General features: G+C 41.8%; 1 protein-coding gene across 1 annotated transcript; it reads right to left on the reverse strand.

Annotated features, from left to right (window-relative positions):
- Positions 1-4,170: 4,170 nt before the first annotated feature.
- Positions 4,171-7,008, reverse strand: LOC144124770 (uncharacterized). The gene is made up of 4 exons (XM_077657642.1): positions 6,946-7,008; positions 6,132-6,144; positions 6,004-6,044; positions 4,171-4,577 (listed from the first exon to the last, which is right to left on the reverse strand). Exons 1-4 carry the CDS (start codon positions 6,992-6,994, stop codon positions 4,330-4,332), a joined length of 351 nt encoding a protein of 116 aa, XP_077513768.1. The 5' UTR covers positions 6,995-7,008; the 3' UTR covers positions 4,171-4,329.
- Positions 7,009-21,917: the final 14,909 nt, after the last annotated feature.

Here is a 21,917-nt window from a genome sequence, read left to right on the forward strand (position 1 = left end):
GCATACTCAACCACCAGGTTCCTTATTGCTGTTCTGACTATAGGTTTGGACTTAGTGGAATGTTTTCTTGTAATCTCTAATAACCTCTCTGCCTTACTGTTCATAATTCTCTCTTTCTCTTCTCGTAATCTCTGAAGGGTATATGTAAGGGTTGGTTGTATACTGATCACTTCTCCATCATTTTGTTGCGAGTGTCATTATGGTGTATTGGACACTAGAGTTTTCTATTTATGTGTTTGAATGTTTGCATTTTCTTTCCGTAATGGACAAGTGCTTCGGTTAAAGTTAGGCTAGTTCATGGAGAATTCGAGTAGTTGAGCCACTTCGCTCATGGTAGTCTCTATATGTAGAAAAACTAATGATAAGCTGAATAATGTATTATAATTACGTCGTTGTTTTCATTCACATGTAACAGAGGTGTTATTTGTTTGGACTTATAGGGAAATGACTATGGGTTTTTATGGGTGAATTATTCAGAGTGTCTCTTTAGTTTCAGCACCTTAGAAGAGAAAAACAGGACACTGTTTGCTAGGAGGATTTAGATCGGTTTTGAGCAGCGAGAAGAAAGGCGAGAACTAAGCCAAATAGCAAAAATAAGTAAAAACCTCGAAAATACTGCATAAATGTCCGTGAAGAGCGTCCACTGGGGTTTATGAATATTCAGACTCGTCGCCACAGAGATGACACAAGCGTATGCGAAAAAGGAACAGAAACCAATTCTACAACACCTCTGCCTCGCGCATCATTAAAAATGCGACGAAGAAGCGGTAAGCATGGCACTGGTAGTACCGAACAGCTTCCAAGAAATTAGACAGTTTCACAGTTGTTTGACTGTACAATGTATACTGGCCAATCCTCTACTCTGGGTATGTGCCACTCGAACAGAAGATAACAACTACGAGAAGCGCAACGTATCCCGCAACTAAACGGATTCTTAAGAACAAGAACGGGAAGACATCTAATGAAGAAATTAAGGCAACCCATGGGCACACAAAAAGACAAGGAACAGTTAAAGGATGCAGATAGAAACAACATCTTGTTAAGACCCATACTGAGACACGTGGATTCCAATATACACCCTGAAAGACGACAAGCCAGAGTCCGAGCACTCAGCAAGGAATTCATGCGACAATTCCAGCGTAGTCTACACGGACGCAGCAAAGTACCGATACCAACGCAAAACGATCGCCGTTGTAACAGACGAAGGAGGGAAAGAAATAACCAGCGCAACGATATACGACCTAAGCATAGAGGCAGCTGAAGAAGCCGCCATCGGTCTGGCAGTAGCGTACGGCAACGTAACAGGACAAAACCTCACTATAGTGACGGACTCCAAGCAAGCGTGCAGACACTACACGAAAGGCACGACCGGCAGAGTCACCAATCGTATTCTACAAACGACGAGAAGAGACATAACGAATAATAGGCATAGCATAGTATGGGTTCCGGGACATGAGGGGACTAGGGGCAATGAGGCAGCAGGCGAGTTAGCTCTCCGGTACGTCAACCGAGCCGACTCAACACTGTACACCACGGGCACCTTTGACCCTGCTGCCCCCACGAAGTCAGACACACTCGACCGTTACAGAGGCCGGCGGAAATGCTACACAGCCCCTTAAAAAACTAACCAAAGAGGAGGCGGTAGACTGGTGCAGATTACAAACCGGTACCTGCCCATATCTACACTAACTACACGGGATTTTTTCTGCACAATACCTAGACGAATTTCCGTTGTGTCAGGTTAAAGCGACCCTAGAGCATGTTACATGGACCTGCCCTAAGGCAGACTTAGACAATCCGAGTGTGATGCAGTGGGAGCACTTTTTGGCCAGCGAGGACGAGGAAGTGCAACAATTTTTCGCACGCCGAGACAGGATGGTAGCAGTCATTCATGTGTGGCATCAAGGACGAATGATCGACAACGACTCCCAGTGACCGGTGACAGTCACGAACACCTAATATAAGTGTAAAATAAAGTTTTCTTTGTCCATCTAAAGTATGCTGGCTACAGAATTCTGCTGAAGGTCTGTCCGGAAAGAAAGGGCAACAGAAAACGTATGTTAACAGTTTGAACGAGGTTTTCAAGGACCGAAGCGAGAAGAAGATAAAGTTCGCTAACAATTAGCAAAGCAACAAGTTTGGACAAGCATAAACAGAGCTAACAGAATGTACTCAAATGTTAGTAAACACTTCCAAACTAAATTGCTTCATATACGTAGGTGAGACAAAATCATGAAGAACCGTTTGTTTTGGTAGGATGCACAAAAGGAAAAAGTAAAGAGGAGTACTGGGTTTAATAGGTATTGTTTTTTCACCTTAAGTCTTTTGCTTTTTCCATAGGATAGTGATAACAAACATCGCATTGACCAAAAAGTTTTACGCTTCCCGAACTGGTAGACCCCCTTAGTCCAGGACTCCCACGGTCTTTGTAGTTTGCTGCGCCTGTTGAACCAGATGTCGATGATCTTTCCGAAAAACACCGTACAGTGACAGCATTCGGAGGATGAACACAAGAATAAAATTCAATAAAGAAAGGAAAGAATACCATAAATGCCTACCTTTTATCATAAGTTAATTTCATAGTTTGGTTGAATGTTTCACAAATGGTGCCTCAAATAAAAAAAGAAACACAACAAAAGACTCAATCGACAAAACACTGTTAAGCAAAGCGTTAATCAAAATTCGCTGTATCTTCGGATAGCCTTCATGTTTACGAAGAAGGCCTCTGCCAAAAGTACTTAATCACATCAATGGAACAGCATCCGCCGAAGCTTCAGTCATTTCGTGTCTGCTTAGCTGTATCCTCGCACGGCTAGTCGACGCTGCTCTTTCCGTCACATTAGAAGCCACAGTGCAACAAAACTACGGAGCCGCCGCTGTGGCACAGTGGTTATGGCGCTCGGCTGCTGACCCGACAGACGTGTCCGGTGTGATGTCAGTTCACGCTAAAGAACCTCACGTGTTCGACATTTGCGGAATCGCTTCTGTCGCCACAAATAGTCGCTTCTGTCAAACAAATAGATGGAACGCCGCGCTGGGCATTGTTCTCGACCCATGTGTTGCGCTCCGTTAAGTATGCGCTGGAATTACGGAGACACGACCAGCGCTGAATCGCAAGTGAAATTAATGAAAAAGCGAGTGCAGATATACAGTAACGATCTGAAACTGCGCACGTCATAATTATGTGGGAACAAGTTAACGCACGTGTCAAAAAAAAGTTGCTGAATACGAGCAGAGTGCATATGATTGTCCAAGCAGCAGTCTTCCCAATGCAAAGGGCCACGGAAGATTTGCTGACGAACCGGTTAGGATTTGTTCTAATAAGGAAACTTCAATGCCATCAAGGACCATAAGAAATGCCACCCGGTGCATCAGGCGCAAACGGGTGCAATATGTTTGTGTTTAGTAACTTTTTCTTGCCAAACGCGTTAACTTGCACCCAGAAAGTTTTGACGTGTGCAGTTTCAGGTGATTACTGTATATATCCTTGACTGTTTTCTCCGTAGACAAGAGTTGCTAATCAGCTCTGGTGGCGTCTCCCTTCTTCTTCATTGTGCTCTATCGAAGTGGGCGCTGCTTTTATCGTCATGAATTTGCACAAACTTGTCCAAACGTCGACTCTACTACAATTAGTAGTCACCGCCTTAAAAGACCAATGCGCTGTACTGACGCTTTTTGCCGCGTACCTCATGAATCGCAAGCACTTTTCACTCTATGATGAGCTCACTACTTCTTTCAAACCAAGCGTGTTGTAGCGCTTGACATAGCTGCTTTCGGTGAAAGTAAAACGGCGCAGTTGCAAAACAAAAACTCCCAATTAAAGCTTTGGATATAGGCCATTCAGCGTTGTGGAATAATTTTGTTGGAGCCGCTGCCTCTACGGTTGAATGAACTGCGTGTTGAGTTCATGCGCATATATACATGACGATGCAGTGCTATAACTGCTGTTTCTGGAATTTGTGGCATATATGGAGTGCCTTAGAGATGAGTATATACGTGCTAGTCCATGCTATACGCATTCGTTACATAAATATTGCCACAAGAACATGAAACAACAACAAATTTTTGAAACTATTTAGATTCAAACGTCATTTTGCTGCATTCCACAACGCTAGGGCCGCTCAGTGCAAGCGGCTTGAATCGCACTGACGACTGAGAAGTACAAAAATATTCATTTTTGATTTGAAAGTATTTTTATTGTTGGAAAAAGGGCCCAATATTTGGCACGAATTTCAACGGGAGGGTATTATGCGCTGAGGCACATTAATATTTCTTTCTAGTCAAGTAACCCTGACTGAATGGGCGCGGAATTTTTTATAAGGCCTGCGTTCATCCCCGCTTGTTAAGCCACTTGTGGACTCCGTGAGCGATGGCGCCCTGGACAACGCCCCGGACGATGATCGGCAGGATGTACTCAGCGTCTTCATCGCTGAGGGCGCTGTCCGCAGTGGTCAGAGCAGTCAACACTTCAAGTGCCTGCTCCTGGTCTTCTTTGGTCAAGGCAGCATCACCCTGGAGGAGCCTTCCGACGCTCTCCAGGCTTTTCCCGGCCTTAAGAACGAGTGCAGATTCATCCTCTGCAAGTAATAAAAAAATTTGCAAAGAATGGCATATGAGTTTCACGCCCCAAAGCTGCACATGCGCTATGATAGGCCCCGTAGTTGGCTGCTGCAGGTTAAATTACTTCCACCTGTGTTTTCTTTTCAAACTGCACTGAGAGAGCGCCGCACACGAGATGTTTGCACTTCGCCTTCGTTTAAATGAGGCCACCAAGGCCTCCATTCGATGTGGGAGAACTACTTGCACTGTTTTCATGCATTTTTTCGCAAATATAAATGTTACGTTGCTTGTTACGCGAAGTAGCGAGAGAGAAGCACGCAGGAATACTTAACCCTTCACTGATTACATAATAACTAAACGTCACATCCGCACTAAGAAGTTTACGTTTGCGGCATTCTCAGTGAAAAGCGTCTGTCACAGAGTTTTCAGATATCTGCACCTTGCTATTTACTATTCCAACGACTTACTGCGAAAGTGCAAATATTTTCCTCAGTTCTCATCGAGACCAACAATAGCGTGGTTTAGATCGAACTCACGATCAAAATTTACATGGTCAGCTTACGTTCGTTAGCGAATAAAAATATGGGACCCTTTAGCGTGAAATAAAATGGCAATACTAACTGAAGGAGCGCACAATTGACAACTGCTCATCATTGGTAGAAGGGAAGTGAAGGCATCCACGAAAACAATGAACGTAAGGCAGTGGTCATGCAATCACAAAATGAGCTGGGCTCGAAGAGTGTGAAACACATTCCCACGACTACGTGCAGGAAAGAGCCCTTACGCAAACTTGAGTCTCACAAATACGTCAAACGGATGTGCGTGCTGGAGATGTCCGAGAGCATAAATAAGTTTGCTTTGCACGTGTATTTGGCCGACGTTTGCAGACGAGTATCTCAGGATAGCCGGAAGAAGAGCGTTGTAGTAGCGGAGTGCTTAAATGCCGTAATACCTAGCGTCTAATAGAGACACATGCTGCATATATTATGGGATCACTTATAGACAGTTGGAAAGAAGGAAGTCATGACAGCGATTGTGAATCGCGAAGCAGAACAGCAATTCTAAGTGCATCGCACCAATGAAAGCGTACACTCTAAGCACACAGTTGTGTAATCTGGGCTTACCTTAATAGCAAAAAACCTTAGTGCCGTCTTCGAATTGTAATCACATGTTTCTAAACTTGCGCCGGTGTTTATTGTGGAAACTGATTGCGAACTCCTAGATCAACTTCAGTTAGCGCTTATTAAGTACCGTATTCTTTTCATTTATTTTTGTGTAAAGGGTTGTTTTGAGTTATATAAAAAATATGAATTGCGCAGTCAACAATCCGCCTCCAGTCCTTTATTGCTGTCGCATTTCCTTGCTGTCGAAAAAAAAGTCGTGTAAGTACGAGCATGACGCGACAAAGCTCCAGTATACACTTTTGGAAGCCAGCGTTCTTACCTTTGGATAGAAATGGTTTTTGGTGGCTAACTTGTGGAGTTCTGTAAAAAGGCGGGAAAAAACGCTACTTATAGTCGCCTTCATCACAGCTGTGAGGAAAATTTTTCGAATATAAACTGTGTACTCACATTGCGGCTCCATCTTTACCGGTCATGAAAAAAAAAGTGAGAGCAAAATGCGGGTTAAAAAAACAACAGTTTTACTCAACACTTAACTCTGTGTTGATGCACTGAATAGATGTTAATGAAACTCCCTCGGTTATATCCCGTAAAATATCTTCACGAACTTCCTTAAGCTGCTTATTTATTTGCACTAGCACAGGACCTGGCAGCAACATAGTGCCCTATCTTCTTTTGTATGGGTATGGTTCCGTGAACATAAGCTGTTCGATGAATTCTAGTTCCGGGATTAGTAATGCAGGCCGAGCTGTCACAACCTTAGATTTTTTTTGGTATCATGACAAAGCAATGCTCCCAATGCATGGTCCTCTCCTAATGGTAAATGTATCAAGGTAAATGGGAAAATCATTGTGAGCAGGCTCTGCTAAATGCTTCTCTGTGTAGGAGAGAAGCGCGCTTAGTTACAAAAAGAGACTCTTAAGTTTGATCACTTTAGAAACAAAGCTAGATAGCACAGTTTCTTATTATGGCGGCAAAGAAGAACATGGTCAAAATTTAGTGCAGTGCTTTGTATTCATAACTACAATGAATTCTAATACTATTAACTGAATATTTTCTAAAAACAGTAAATGTAATTTTTTTTTTCAAAAAGAGAATTGCCGTCTAGGTATTTAACAATTTTACGCATTTATTTTGAAATTACAATAATAAGGCAGCAATCGTCGATTACTGCGTTGAATTTTTCCTGACTGCGTTTGTTACGCATAAGAGGCAAAAAAAAATCGAATTTTTTAGCGGCACTAGGATGTCTCATGATACTCACAAGCAATGGCGATTAGAGAAAGGAGAGTGAGCCACAGGGAGGTCTTCATGGTGAATTGTAGCTCTGGGTAGAAAGAATGGCCAAAATTAATATACAAGTAACACTACTTGATGCTGCTATTATTTCTGTTGGAAATCTTAACCCTTAAAAAGAGTAACGGAGTCCCTTAATAGCAGCAGTGCGGCGACCTTATCAACTGTAGACAGCACTGAGCGATTAGGACATCACTGCTTCTAGATGCAGCGATTCGGGGCTTGGATTTTATGGTAAATACTGTAGCATAGAATTCCAAATTCCACCAGATGTCTTTACTGTACTGTTATATCTGTTTCTACTTCTCAGAAAACAACAATGTGAGTCTCTTTTTCAGACCTTTCAACACACTCCGACTTTTTCTTAGGTTCTTTTCTGACTTAGAATTAAGATTATCAGTGCTCAGAGGAGATTCATCTTGGCGTAGCCTGAGTCGTTTTGGGATGTTAAACCCCCACAAACCCACAAACTAAACAAAGCGTGCTACAGAGAAAGCAAAACGCAGGTGAAGAGTACACATTAGTCGTGTCTCTTTGTCGCTTGTCCTGGTTTCCGATCGCCATGAGTTCTAAAGCGTAACTGTGAACATACGAGTCCTAGAGGAACTGTTTAGTATCGAGTGGTGGCAAGGTACATGCGGTCGATATTTTCGTAGGGAGTACTCACCATCATAAATTGTTCCTCTTTATTAACGTTGTAGATTTTAGCCGAGTACAAGTGCTGCTTCGAGCTGTTTCTTTTCGAGTTCATCTAGCACGGAATAGATACGTGCCTCGCGCGGCGTTCGTCTCGTTTCCGTTTTGTCGTTAACAACAAATTCGACTCACTTTTCATTCTTCTGTGCAGCTGAATTAAGCAGCTGTTGCCGAGAAATTAAGCGCTACTGTCTTTGTTTAGCACTTCAATTTCAATGCACGTTTACGGACTCCAATAGTCTTGCCTCACCAACCATTGCAGTACTAACTTCGCCAGTTGCGTAGAAGCCCAGCGCAATTGCAGAAAGAACGTTAGGTGACATATTACGATGATAATGATCATCAGCGCCTGTCCTGTCTGCTTCCTCTCCAGTTGTCACTGCGCTGTAATTCACAGCGAATATCTACCAACTAGCCCAACTCGCCGTTTTAAGAATAGTGATTCTGTCCTATTATTACGTGTCACTGCCACTATCAGAGCTTATAAAGCATCGCCACGTGTTATCCGTTCGAAGACCTACAAAAGTCTCATTATCTATGGAGTGGATTATGTATGACATAGTGGCCATTGTAATTCCACTTCATTACACAGTGCGTGCTTCATGAACACAAATAACTGTTAGAAACTCTACCCATTCTTTCTGGGTTACCCATTAATACGAGGCGTTGCTCGGGAAAGCTGCTAGGTGCATTTGAGTCTAGCTGAGCGCATTTGAGCATTTTTAAGGCGAAAGCCCTTAATTGATCATGCTCCAATCCGTCCGTCCGTCCGTTACGCTCTTCAACTCGATAATAAAAAAAAATCTTTATGCACGATCGGATTCCAACCACCATCCTTCCGTTCCACAGCCGAGAGTGCTAACACTGCCTTACTTCCTGCCAACGCATATGTAGTTCTCCTTGTCTAGGACGCTGAAAAATGTTTGCCGAAAGGCGTCGAATCAAAAGGATGCTTCTCAATCGCCCTCCAGTGTTTCCAGCATTTAAGATTCGCAAACAATTGTGTACTTAACATCTTAACCACACACCAGTGACACAAGCATCAACACCACGCTAAAAGCTTTCGGCTCACCACTGTTTAGGTCAACAAAGTGCCCCTCTGAATATTTTTTCTAGCCTCGGAAGATAATTTGCCTTACTAACTTACTTACGACCTCAAGTTCCCTGGTGTTTAGGGAGAAGAATCAAATAAATTTTTCCGACAATGGGGCCTATGAAAGTTTCAATTATGTTTTTAAATCGGTAATACTTGAAGAAGGCTGTGTGCAGAGAAAAAAAGAAAGATTGATTCATTTTCGGTCTCATCAACAACAACAAAAATACAGTTACGTTTAAGGCTTACGAAGCTATACAGTGAATTCGTCTGAACACAGCGCAAGAGACTGCTATGTAGCTCTCTCAAATAGGTCTACTTTTGCACCAGCGCAGCTCGGGCATGAGGAACAAAAGTGTTCTTCAGTACAAGATAGCTAATGTACAGGCTGAGTCCAAAAAGGTTTTTATGCTAGTGCCTCAGTGTTCCCGAATGCCGATGAACAGTACACACCGCGCAGCGGTGTAAATCCAAACATAGAGAAAAAATTTGTTGAAAAAATGAAAAAAATTGAAGAAATGAATTGTACGAATTTAACATCACATAAAAGTAGGTTTTCTTACGGTGTAGCACAGATCATAAAAAGATAACATGCGCAAATTTGACATGGGTAAGACGGTGTACTCAAGCAATACATTGTACTCACCGTTGTTTTTTCGAGTGATCGGTAGTTGTTCCGAGCAGTGGATTCACCTTATATACAGCAAGAGTGAAGGCGTTTTCTTTTGTAGAGCGAGAACAATGGATTGAGGTTTATCTTCTCCAGGTCGCGTATCAGAAAGAGAATGCTTTGTGGTCGACTGGTCTGTAAAAATATTCCAAGTGACGGCATAAGTCTCTAGCAATGTGAATACCGACCCTTGCATGTGATGATATCGGTTGTTCAGAGCTTGATAACTGGCACATGGCGAGAAATATTGAAGGAAATAATATGAGGAGACCACCCATTCTGCGTATCATTCTGGGTTGCTGCAGTGTTCTGAATAGGCATTTTCTAGCCGCTTCTAGAACAAGGCGATTTGTCAGCGCAGAAAGTCATTCAGATATATATGTCCCATCGAAGCCAGTCTGAAATTAAAGGCTTCAAAATGCGTTTCTCTTTAGTTCACTTCGGTCTGTCAAGTTGGTACTCGTATAACCGCTAAGAACAGATAACTGCAGTACTTTTGTCATCTATACTGACTTTCCACTGCAGCAGAAGTATAATGACAACCTCAACTTCGCCGCTGTTCTATTTATTTCTACAGAGCGCGGAGATATATGTGCTTCACATGCACCATGTGAATTTAAAACTTCTTCGTTCTTCTTTTGAAAAAATAAGTTCTTAGCTTTTTGACAGTAAAAGTGGACATCATAATGGAGTGGAAGGCTTTATATAGATTATATTTTAAATAAAGCAACTACATTCATTGGCTCAATAACAATGTAAAAAGAAAAAAATCAAATAACCCGCTTTAAGAAGGCAAGAATAGAATAAGAAAAAAAATTTGTATCGATTTTCTTATGAAAGAGAAAATAAGGTGGAATATGTCTGAAAATTTTAACATTTGAAGAGAAGAAAATATTGCTGCATCAAAATGGGTACAAGAATTGTATCAAAAACGCTCAAAGCTTCCGATATTCCTTAATGATATGTTGGAAAATTTTGTGCAATGGCATATAAAAAGGTGTTTCAGCTTAAAAAAATAAAAACATAAACAAAGAAACGTATTCGGCTGCAGTTAAAGGTGCCTAATTTTGTTCGGTGTTATGTAAAATACCAAATAGCATTTTTCAATCCGGCTACAGTAATATTTAGACGACATAACTAAGTAACTTTAACGAATCAGGTTTTAAGCTGTAAGTTCTTAATTGCAAACTGTCGAGTGTTATAAAGATATTCTATTACAGATGCTTACGAAGGGTAGCAATAGAATGTCCCTTTTCAGTAGGCAAGAATAAATAAACACAAATTTTAAAAGACCTCGTGACAGCGTGCTTCGTGCGCCTGAATGCGCAGCGATTACAGCGCTTACGTTCGCGGCTTGTTAAATGAGTACACACAGAAAATTTCGAACAAAATAAAAAACGATATGATTCGTTTTTTGGCCGTAAGGAGGTGCCTACTAGAAAGTTTCAGTAACAGGCGTTGGATGGAAGATAACTTTTTGTATGATTTGAAATATTATCCGACGATCTGGTCGGCATTACCACCAGCATCATGTGATGTCACTTAATGCATTGGATGTTCAGAAGAACAACCAATACTTTCCAGCGACGCCGAGGTAATCAGGGGTATGGTAGTGCGGACTGGCTGTTTGACTGTGAAATGAAGGTGCAGTTCATCGCGGCCACCAACCAGGACCAAAATTTCCGCTTTACATACGTTTGTCAATATTTTAACGCTCTGCAAAGGTGTATCGAGCTCATTTCATAATTACCAGGCCCGTAGCCTTTTCTTAAGGAGAAAAAGCGCACACTCAAATGCTTTGTGTATGTAGCGTTTTTAGTTCTGGGAAATTATTAAACAGCTGCATTCGGGCGCGTGGAGCATGCTGGCACGTGGTATCTTCTAAATTCCATCCGTCTTTACTTGGCCGAATAAAAAGAGCTACCCTAAGGCTGGGTTCGACCATTTCGTAGCGCTACTTTACACTTAGAGCTGATTGTTAGATCATTATTCGGTTAGATGTTTGAAATGCACATGAACATTTTAAAAAGTACGCAACGCGAAAAATACTGCCATTTCTTTACATTACTCCCAAGCACTTTCTTTTGATTTCAGTTTGGAAGAATCAATGTATTTTTATTTATCTTTCTCTATGCTTGCTGGGACATCTTCCATAGCACCTCCACGTCTGAATTTCGTATGAACAAACGCTTACTGTATTAATACACATCATGGTGCTACTACGCTGTGACCTACCCGCCAGGACGCCTGATGGTGCTCAGATTGAAACATATATATCTGAATACAGCGATTTTTTTCCAGAAAGGATTTGTACTTACGTATTTCTGCGTGTGCGCGTGTCTCCAGATCATCCTAGTCGAAGTTCTTTCAATTTAAGATTTGTCTTCGTGAACACTGCATAAGCATTCACATTTTCACATATGCGGTTTATTCTTTATTTCTGATTTTTTGACTTCACACATCTAATGAGACAATGTAGTGCCTCCGTGTAGCGCGTTCGTTTAGTCGAGTAAAATATTCGCTGTAATCTCACAACAGTTTGTCTCTCGCGAACGCGTGGCATTTTTTGGGATTCGTATTTTGCAGACAGTCATATCTCCAACATATACTTTATGCAATTCGTTCGTCGTACCGAGAGTTATTGTGGGCTTTGAATGTAGGAATTGTTGTGAGAGGTGGTGGTCGCCCTTCAAACCCCTCAGCACTAGCTTCCCTTTCCTAAATGCGGTTGTGAATTTAATGGCTGAAAACTGAAATGCGCGGGAAAAAGATGAAACCGAAAGCGGAATTGACCTTTTTATTAGAAGTAAAACAATGCTCGCATGAAAATGGTAAAGGCTCTGCAGCAGAGTCTGCTGGTACGCTCAGAATGACGTTACATTTTGAAAGTTACGGGAGCTCGAAGTTTAGCCGGAAGGCGGTTTGTGAGCATACTTGGACATAGTTGCTTTTGATATATTCTCCTCCATTTACGTACGCATGGTTCCTTTGTAGAAAATGGCGTGGTATAAATAAAGCGTTTTTGATTGATTCATGATTGAACTTAAGAAGCTCGCTTGAGCCAGAGAGACATCTGCAGAACCTAAGAATGAGGCTGCTGGGTTTTACCCGTAACAAAAGAATTATGATGAAACTGGTCGGCCACTGATTACAATAGCGGTGAGCGTTGCAAGCGCATGTTATCGGGGAATTCCCAGACTATATGAATACTTGGAAACGGCCCTTTAGAAGCCAGACAACAGCGCCTGTGATAAAAGGTTGAGTGAATGACGTGTTTTTAACGTGCGGCGAGCAGCCTCTCTATCGCAAAGATACTCGTGGAACGCTCGCAACTCTTAGCTGTCATATACAAGGATAAAAATGTAATGTGTGTTTGCTTGATGGCATCGCTTTAAAAATAATTCTAATTTAGCTTTTTACGTTAGGTTACATACACGTTCCGTCTCCTAATCATTCATTTAAACCCAAAAAATCGCAAGCCCAGGTTTTGATTACAATCATGTTATGGAAAAGGGTATTCTCTGTAGAAAGCACTGGCGAAGGAAACGCGATATTAAGCTTTGCAGTCATTTCGACAAAATAATTTTATGTTATCGCTTTTTTGTTTTCTTGGACGAAACTTTTGCCTTTAGCAGAAGGACGAGATCACCGAGCCACCTGTTTATTTTTTGCCACCTCTTGGCCACAAGTAGAAAGAAACTACGTCATACGAGTAGAACATTAGAGTCCGATTTTTTCGCATTTGCGTAAGCTGCCACTCCTGATCTGAACAAAGAGGACAGGAGTGAGAAAGGATACAAACGGGGAAGCAAAAAAAAATGGTTCGACTGGAGACTTTTTTAGGTCAGGAGATCTGTATGAAAAGAAATGAGTTGTTTTAAAATACTTAGCATTTTCGATTAATATATTAATGCGCCCTAGAAAATTAACCCGAACAGAATTTCAGACATCTTGAGAGCTGAAACCCAGGCGGCTCCCAAATGTGAAAGCACCTACACGGGGGGAGCATGAATGAATTAGCTTTCTCAAAGTCAAAGCATTAAGGCATAGGATGGAACGCAGCGTTTTGGTACTTTTATATTGCGAGAAGAATTAAACGAGCGCACAGTATGTGCACAACTGCAGCGCATTTTAATAAGCTGTTCTTTTAGAGGTTGCGTTGCCAAAAGAAGCCACAATGTCATAGGTGTGTTCGCTATGTTGCAGATATGGCTGTCAATAAGTTTTGAGAGAGGAGAAACATAGTGGCGCATGAAAAAAATGTTGTGTTTTGAAGTATTAGCAAAAAGAAGCACATTTTATAGCAGCCTGCTGTATTGGTAACCATTGGGAGGGCTGTGTCCCAAAGGTCTTTCATGTTATTCGGCTCTTTTTCATCTCTATGCTCCATATCCAAGGAGATGGTCACATTAGGCACATGTGCTAGTCCAGTGTTATTATGGTGCGCATTATTTGTGCTATCATTACTAGTAGAAAAGGGGAATCAGAACTGGCTCCCAGAACAGCCTGTGAGATCAAAATTTCATCATTCCTTTCATATGATCTTCACCAGCGTAACTACACACGCTGCAGGAAAAGGGCCTCTTCTATATCCCCAGAAATAACCCAGTCGTGTACCGCCTGCGCCCACATTATGCCCACACACTTCCAAAATTTATACACGCCATTTACTTTCCACCACCACCTGCTGGGCTTGCCTTCTGCTCGAATCTAGTCCGCTACCGCTAACGAGCAACGATTGTCGTGACTTGCTTGACATCGCTGTCCATGTGTTTTGATTTCGACTAGGATGTCAATAGCTCACGGTTGTTCTGTAGCTCACCATCCTGTATTTGCCTTTTATTATTACTGCTTTCCTTACTTTTAGAAAGCTGGCTGTGTTATTTATTCGATTTCAGCACTTTTTGTTACCCTACACGTTTCCGCAGCATAGGAGAGCACTGGTAAAATACAACTCTTATATACTTTCATCTTGAGGGATACTGGTTAACCGCCATTTATGACCGTTGAGTACCTGCCAAATTTGCTTCACCCGGTTAATATCTTTCGAGTTATTTTGCTCTTGTAAGCCAAATTTTCTGCAGCTGCGTTTCTTTACCACTCGTAACAGTCCGCTGCCAATGATAAAACGCTGTTGCCTGGCTAGACTGTTGAAAATTTCGTTAGTTTTGTGCCTAATAAGTCACAACCTTAACTTTCCCGTTTACCCATCTGGATCATCGTCCGTATTTTGAAGTTCGTGTCCTAAGTTACTTAGCAAGCCAGTGTGAGCAGCGCATCAGCAGCTTTTGTGCCCATGTTTCGCCAATCCGATCTCTGAATTCCACCTCTAAACGACTACTAAATAGTAACAGTGAATTCCCGTCTCCCTGCCTTATGCCGCTCCTTATTGGCTCTATTTTATTACTTTTTCTATAGAAGGCAACGAAGACTCTGCTGCGAGTATAGATAGTTTACACTACTTTTATACATTTTGCTCTTGTAAGCCAAATTTTCTGCAGCTGCGTTTCTTTACCACTCGTAACAGTCCGCTGCCAATGATAAAACGCTGTTGCCTGGCTAGACTGTTGAAAATTTCGTTAGTTTTGTGCCTAATAAGTCACAACCTTAACTTTCCCGTTTACCCATCTGGATCATCGTCCGTATTTTGAAGTTCGTGTCCTAAGTTACTTAGCAAGCCAGTGTGAGCAGCGCATCAGCAGCTTTTGTGCCCATGTTTCGCCAATCCGATCTCTGAATTCCACCTCTAAACGACTACTAAATAGTAACAGTGAATTCCCGTCTCCCTGCCTTATGCCGCTCCTTATTGGCTCTATTTTATTACTTTTTCTATAGAAGGCAACGAAGACTCTGCGGCGAGTATAGATAGTTTACACTACTTTTATACATGCCTATTTCCTGAAGAGGCTAATACATATACACCTAGAAGAGTGCGGTGAAAGGCTAGTTGGTATGACATTATGGTAACAATGAATACTGCGCTTGTGTCTTGCGGTTCTTCTCTTTTGTCCCGCCCTTTTTACACAGTTATTAATTGTTCCGACAATTACATATACAACTCAGACAATAATAAAAGCAGAGAAGCATGAGCGCAGCTCATCGGCGTGCGGAAACATGGCATGTCAAGGGGCTAAAATAACTTTTAAATTCAATAATATAACCACAGACAACATAACAAAAGAGGTAGGGAAGTGGGTGAAGTGTGTCGTCCAGTGCGATAAATCGCTGCGCTGCTGTTCCCCGCACGTTCAAAGGAGGTATTGAGAGAAGTTGGGATGATATACTAACAGGAGATAGTGAACATTAATCAGTAACTTCCCTTCTTCTGATTACATTGCCATGCTCGTACCCAACCTGGCGCGAACAGACCAGCTCCGCGGGCCACTGTAATAGAGTAGCACGCCATCAAGGCAGCACAACACATTTTGCGCTAAACTGCAAGTCGTTCTTGCTGGCCCTTCAACAGATGGCACATACCCACACTGGGGAATCAGCCAAGACTGAGGAGGCATAGTGCCATTAACCTGTGCATAATAAGGGCAGATGAAGCGCACGCGGGAGAGCAACACCGATGGGTTCTAACTCAAGTAAGTCATGGAGTGAAAGGAGAAAAGAGTTTGAATGAAAGAAAAGATATTAATCGAATATTCGGGCAGCGGTGGCGGCGGCAGGGACAACCGCAGAGTGTTCAAGCGGCGTTTTTTTAACTTCGCAAATTGCCCTCTACGTCATCAGAAGATAACTACTACGTATACGATCTGCAGTCCGTCAGCTACGCTGGGTCCATCTCGCAGAGATACACCCCCTACCGGCCTGCACATTCAAGCTACGCCCCCTCCTGATCATTCATAAAGCCTGGAAGAGCGTCATCTTGTTCACACATCGGCCGGCAGTCGCGGCGGCAGGGACAACCGCAAAGTGTTCAAGCGGCGTTTTTTTTTTACTTCTTAGGTTAGTTTTTCTGCCGCTGAATTCCACTTTTTGCTTACCTGCCGTGGCCGCTGCTGCCCCTGCACTAGTGTCCAGCTTTGTTTGTGAAATGGCGCTCGAGAATGATGATCTCTGCTCCGCTTGTTATGAGACTATTGAAGAAGAGGAGAGGACTGTGTGACATGTGCCGATTGTTCACAAAAATATCATGTTGGAAAGTGTGCCGGAGTTGGGGAACGGGGTTTTAGAAGCAATGATTCTGAAACAAGAATAACTCTGAAAAGCTTGAATGCCGCACACCAGCGTCTCGCAACAATGATAGTGTCGGATGTCAGAGTAATCAGACTCCTATTGATTTAAGCAAGCAGCTCAGTGACATCAGTAAATCCCTGACATACCTTACAGCAAAAGTAGATGACTTGACAACCTTGAAAGAAACTGTGTCAACATCGAAACGCCCCTCCAACCCATGTCTAATACCTACGACAAACTACTAGAAACATCAGAAAGGTATGAAAGGGAAATCAAATTCTTTCGCAAGAGAGTTGAAAACATTCATGAAAACCACGACAGGCTTGAAACTCAAAAACTGCGCCAAGAACAGAACAACCTAAGTCAGTACACTAGACGTCAAAATATGGAAATTCATGGACTGCCTGTGACCGATGGCGAAAAGCTGCTAGACAAAGTTAACGATCTTGCGAGGAAACTTCAGTTACTCTCCATTGCAGAAAGCGACGTTGAAGGGCTACATCGTCTTCCTTGCGATGCAGACAGGGTCCCTGTAGTTTTGATCTGTTTTGCCAAGCGATCTGCTAAGCTCGTAAAGACCCTAGTGGTTAGCCGAATTACATGCAGCATACCGTTCTACAACTGCAACAAACCGGAAATAAAGCTAGTGGACATGATAGTTAGGAGAGGATACAAAACAGCGCAGCGCCTACCGCAATCAACCTCGACGGAGAAGCTAATGGCTTTAGGTCCGCATAACACCGTTGAGGAGCTAAGGGAGGCCCAATTCGTAGCTCAGCTCCAGAGGCTAAAAAAGACCAAAACAGGGACAGCGCTGCTGAAAAGGTGCGTCTACGAGGGTGCACTTTCAAGATAAAATGATCAAGACGAATACCAGATGAACTGCGGGAAACTGTTAGGGTAGCACCAATTCCCAAAAATATGAATCCGAACCTGCACAAAGGGCGACAGGAGGCTAGGGCACAGTAGGTGCAACAGAAACTAGACAACAAAGAAAACATTACGTACACGGATGCGGCTGCATACGGAAGAACTAGACAGCACAACAGAAATAGAGCGGTTGCAACGGCAATTAATCATGAGCTCAAAGAAATAGCCAGCGCAACTATTACGGATGGCAAGATTGAGGAGGCCGAAGAGGCTGCCGTAGCCTTAGCGGCGGCAGAGGGCTTTCATGCTCAAATGTTCCTAATAGTTCTAACAGACTCACAAACAGCATGCAGAAATTACGTGAATGGCAAAATAGGGGTGGGTGGGGGCAGCGCTCCATATTCTAAAGACAGCCAAATTGCCGCCGAAGGAAAAACAATTGCTACAAATAATAATGTGTGTACAGGGACACACAGGCATCGCGGGGAATGCCAAGGAGGATAGGAGAGCTCGATAGCTTACAAACCGAGCCTCAAACCAAACCAGCCTCGAGAAGCCTTACGCGGAAGCAGTGCCCTTAGGATACTATGCAATCTGAATTACTATAAGGGTGTCGGGGTTAGATACCCGACCTCACAAAAATCTCCACCAGCAGGAATCGGTATATTATAGAAAGCTACAAACGGGAACTCTGCCTAATCTAAACACGCTAAGAAAGATCCATCCAGGGCTATATATCAGCAAATCACCGTGGTGCTTGGACAAAGCCACGTTAATTCATACAGCGTGGTGTAAAAAGAGAATAAAGGCGGCTGCAATAAACAAAATCCCGAGTGCGGAGCGGTGGGAGAGGATGCTTTCCAGCGAGGACCCGGCGGTCCAGGCAGGACTGGTCCGGAAAGCATACCTGGCGGCAATACTCAGTGGGGCCCTGGAGTTTGGACTCCAACCCTGCCACAAAAGCCACAGACCACGTCAAAAGGTGTGAAGAGTGGCTCGACACCGAAACCCACCCATATATTACTATCAATAATGTTATTACCGCCACCACCTACTGACAGAGTGGTTCGCGAAGCGAACAGATTGTGATAACGACGTCAGGTTTTTTGATCACCTGACCTCTTTCAACAAGAAAATAATGTGGCTCGCTAAAAGGAAAGGTAAAGAAATGAACTTTGAGTTTGTTTGGTCGAGGGAAGGAAAGGTGTTTGCTCAGAAACAGCCAGGCGTACGGGTTATCAGGATCGCTTGCGAGGAAGACTTCGACAAAATAATTTAAATGCATCAAGCTGAGAGGCTGCGCTGTGAACTTGCTCAAAAATGGTATACTTCACTTCTGAGTCACTGAACGAAATGTTGATGAGTAATGTCGAAAATTCTCGAAACACTTTGTCTTTTTATCATTTTAATTCCCGGAGCCTAAAAAACAAAGGCGAATAAGTAGGAGCAGAATTACACAAGCTTAACATTCATTTTTATTTTATTGCTTTTACACAAACATGGTTTCATTCAAATTCAGACGTTATTCAGCTTGCTGACTACAAACCAATTACAGTTTTTAGAAGCTGAAGGCGTGGTGGTGGTGTGTCTCTATATGTCCGGAACAACATATCTTTTGACAACGTGCCAGATTACTCTCTCCAACACAATGACTTTGGGGCAGTATGCATACTTTTTAATAACATTATCATAATGACACTGTATCGCCAACCTCAAGGTGATTTGGATAAATTTTTTCGGTGGATTGAGTTCTTCCTCAAGCCAGCAAACCTTAACAAGTGGCGCATTATTTTAATTCGGGATTTTAACATTAACTTTATGGAAGATATTCGTTCAAAGATCACATTAAGTGAAATATACCTTTGTAATGGTTGTGAGAATACCATTGATGTACCCACACGCATATCAATATACTCCAAAACATTACTTGATCTATTCTTTAGAAATATTTAGGCAAACCGAACTACATCAGGTGTTTTTTCATCAGATATCATAAAAACAGCTGTCCATCTTTTCACTTTTTTTCAGAGAAAAAGAACACTGATGGTATTGTTCGCATGCGGAGAATTTATGATGATAATAATATTACCCGATTTTGTAACTTGATGTCGTCTACTAAATGGGCCGAAGTATATCAAAAAACAGACCCTGCCCGCGCGTACGAAGTATTTATTGAAAAACAACTAAAACTTTACGATGCAGTCTTCCCCATTACGAATATAAAAAAGCACAGAAAGGCCAGGAAAGAATAGATAACTAGTGCTCTCCTGAAACGGATTGATGAAAAGAATAAAACGTTTTCTCGTTTTCTAAGAACTAGAAATCCGAAGCATTCCATTGAGTTTAAGAAGTTTCAAAACAGACTACATTTGGATATAAAAAAGGCCAAGTCTTTATTTTATAAAAACAAGTTTTCGGCAGTCTCGCACAACCCTTTATTGATCTGGCAAGGTATCAATGCATTCATAGGGAATTAAAAAAATGGTCTCGCTGCGAACTAGGAATTAATAGAGTTAATTACACGGGGGTTTCACTTGCCAATAAACTTAGCGATCATTTCATAGTAGCTAGAGCTCTTCACGGGGCTGTTCATTCTTATGCGACTAGAACAGTAGAGTCATACATGCTTTCTAGAAGAAATGATTCCATATTTCCATCGGCCACTTTAATAGATGAAGTTGAGTCCCTTTAGCAACACTTGTTCACTTGGTGATGACGAAATAGCCGTTTTTCCGATTAAATATATTGTTAGTAGTATCGCTGGCCCTCTGGCACATATCTGTAATAGGATGCTGCTCACAGGAGTGAGTTATTTCTGAGAGCCTCAAAGTTGTCCGTGTTACAGTGGTGATCAAAGGGGGAATGAAAAATGACCCGAAAAATTATCGCCCCATTTCAGTGCTGTCACTGTTTTCAAAGTAGCTTAGCGTATACTTTTCAAGCACGCAAATAGTTTCCTTCAAACAAAAATGTTTTTTGAGCACAGCAGTATGGCTTTTAGCAAGGTAAATTACCCGGAGAGCACTATTAGACATAAAAAAATTGGTTAATTCTAAATTTTTAAAATAGGCTTTACACTGTTGGAATATTTCCAGATTTTTCCAAAGCTTTTAATTCGGTTAGGCATTCAATATTACTCTAAAAATTGGAGATATACAGAATTCGTGGAATTGCCAGTAAACTATATGAGAGTTTTTAAATTCACGAAGGCAATGCAAGAAAATACAAAATATAAAATCTGAGTTTGGTTATTAAACTTTGGCGTCCCCAAGGTTGTATTCTAGGACCCCTTTTGATCAGCGTATACATCAATTACATTGTTAATAGTCCTTTAACTACAAATATTGTGTTGTATGCCGATGACACACATGTTCATTTCAGGCACTTAACTATAAAAACTTGAACAGCAACCGAATGTATGGCTGAATGACCTAATGATCTTGCTCTGTGTTAATCAACTTGAATTGAATGTTAACAAACCGATATTCATGCTTTTCCACCCAAAAATTAAGCCAGTAGATCACCACATCTAACTTCAGTTTAATAACTTAAGAATATAAGAAATGCACAGCATTCGGTTTCTTTGCGTATATTTCCGCAGTGATCTAAGCTGGACCGATCACGTGAACAACATGAGATTGAACGTGGTCAGATCTTTATGTGTGGTTTATCGAATAACACATCTTTTCCCACAGCAGGTTAAAAACAGTTATATTTTCCTTTGGTTCGCTGTCATCTAGTATATTGCAATCTTGTATGGGGTACCTGCAATAAAATTGATTCACATAAATTATTAGCTCTCCAGAAAAGAGGCTTACGTGTAACCCTTATGTATAAGTCCAACTCACGAAACAAATCTCTTCAAAACTTTTCATGCACGCAGTTTCCTTGACTGTTACAACTTTAGCTTAGCGATTCAAGTGTTTTTTTTTTAATTAAGTAGAATTTCACTTCTTTCCAGAATATCTACCTTTCTAGAAACATTAAATACGAATTGCGCGTGGTTTTCCTGTCTACTACAATATCCAGGACAAATTGTGGAACACAGAGTCTAATTAACCAAATTGCAGCCTTGTCTAATGCGCACCCACCTTTAGTGGAAATGACTCAAGAAGATACGAGCTCTATTGCCTTTAAAAAGAAATTGAAGTTGCTCTTTCCTGTTTTGTAACTTTGCGATTACTTGAGTTTGGTTGGTACTTTTTTTTTTTATCAGTGTTGGTGATTTTTCTGTGGCCTATTTTCTGTTGCCCGTATACTCTTGTGTCTGTTATCAATTTTGCAAATGATTTTCTTTTTCTAGTTATAAGCAGTATTTTACTTTTATGGTTATACAGTTCGGGTGTAACAGTATCATGTTTCAGTTTTTTTTTTGTTTAGAATTTTTAATGTTTTTCTTTTTTTCATTGTGATCAGGTTTTCTACCGTA

This window comes from Amblyomma americanum, chromosome 3 (assembly GCF_052857255.1).
Source record: "Amblyomma americanum isolate KBUSLIRL-KWMA chromosome 3, ASM5285725v1, whole genome shotgun sequence".
NCBI lineage: Eukaryota > Metazoa > Arthropoda > Arachnida > Ixodida > Ixodidae > Amblyomma > Amblyomma americanum.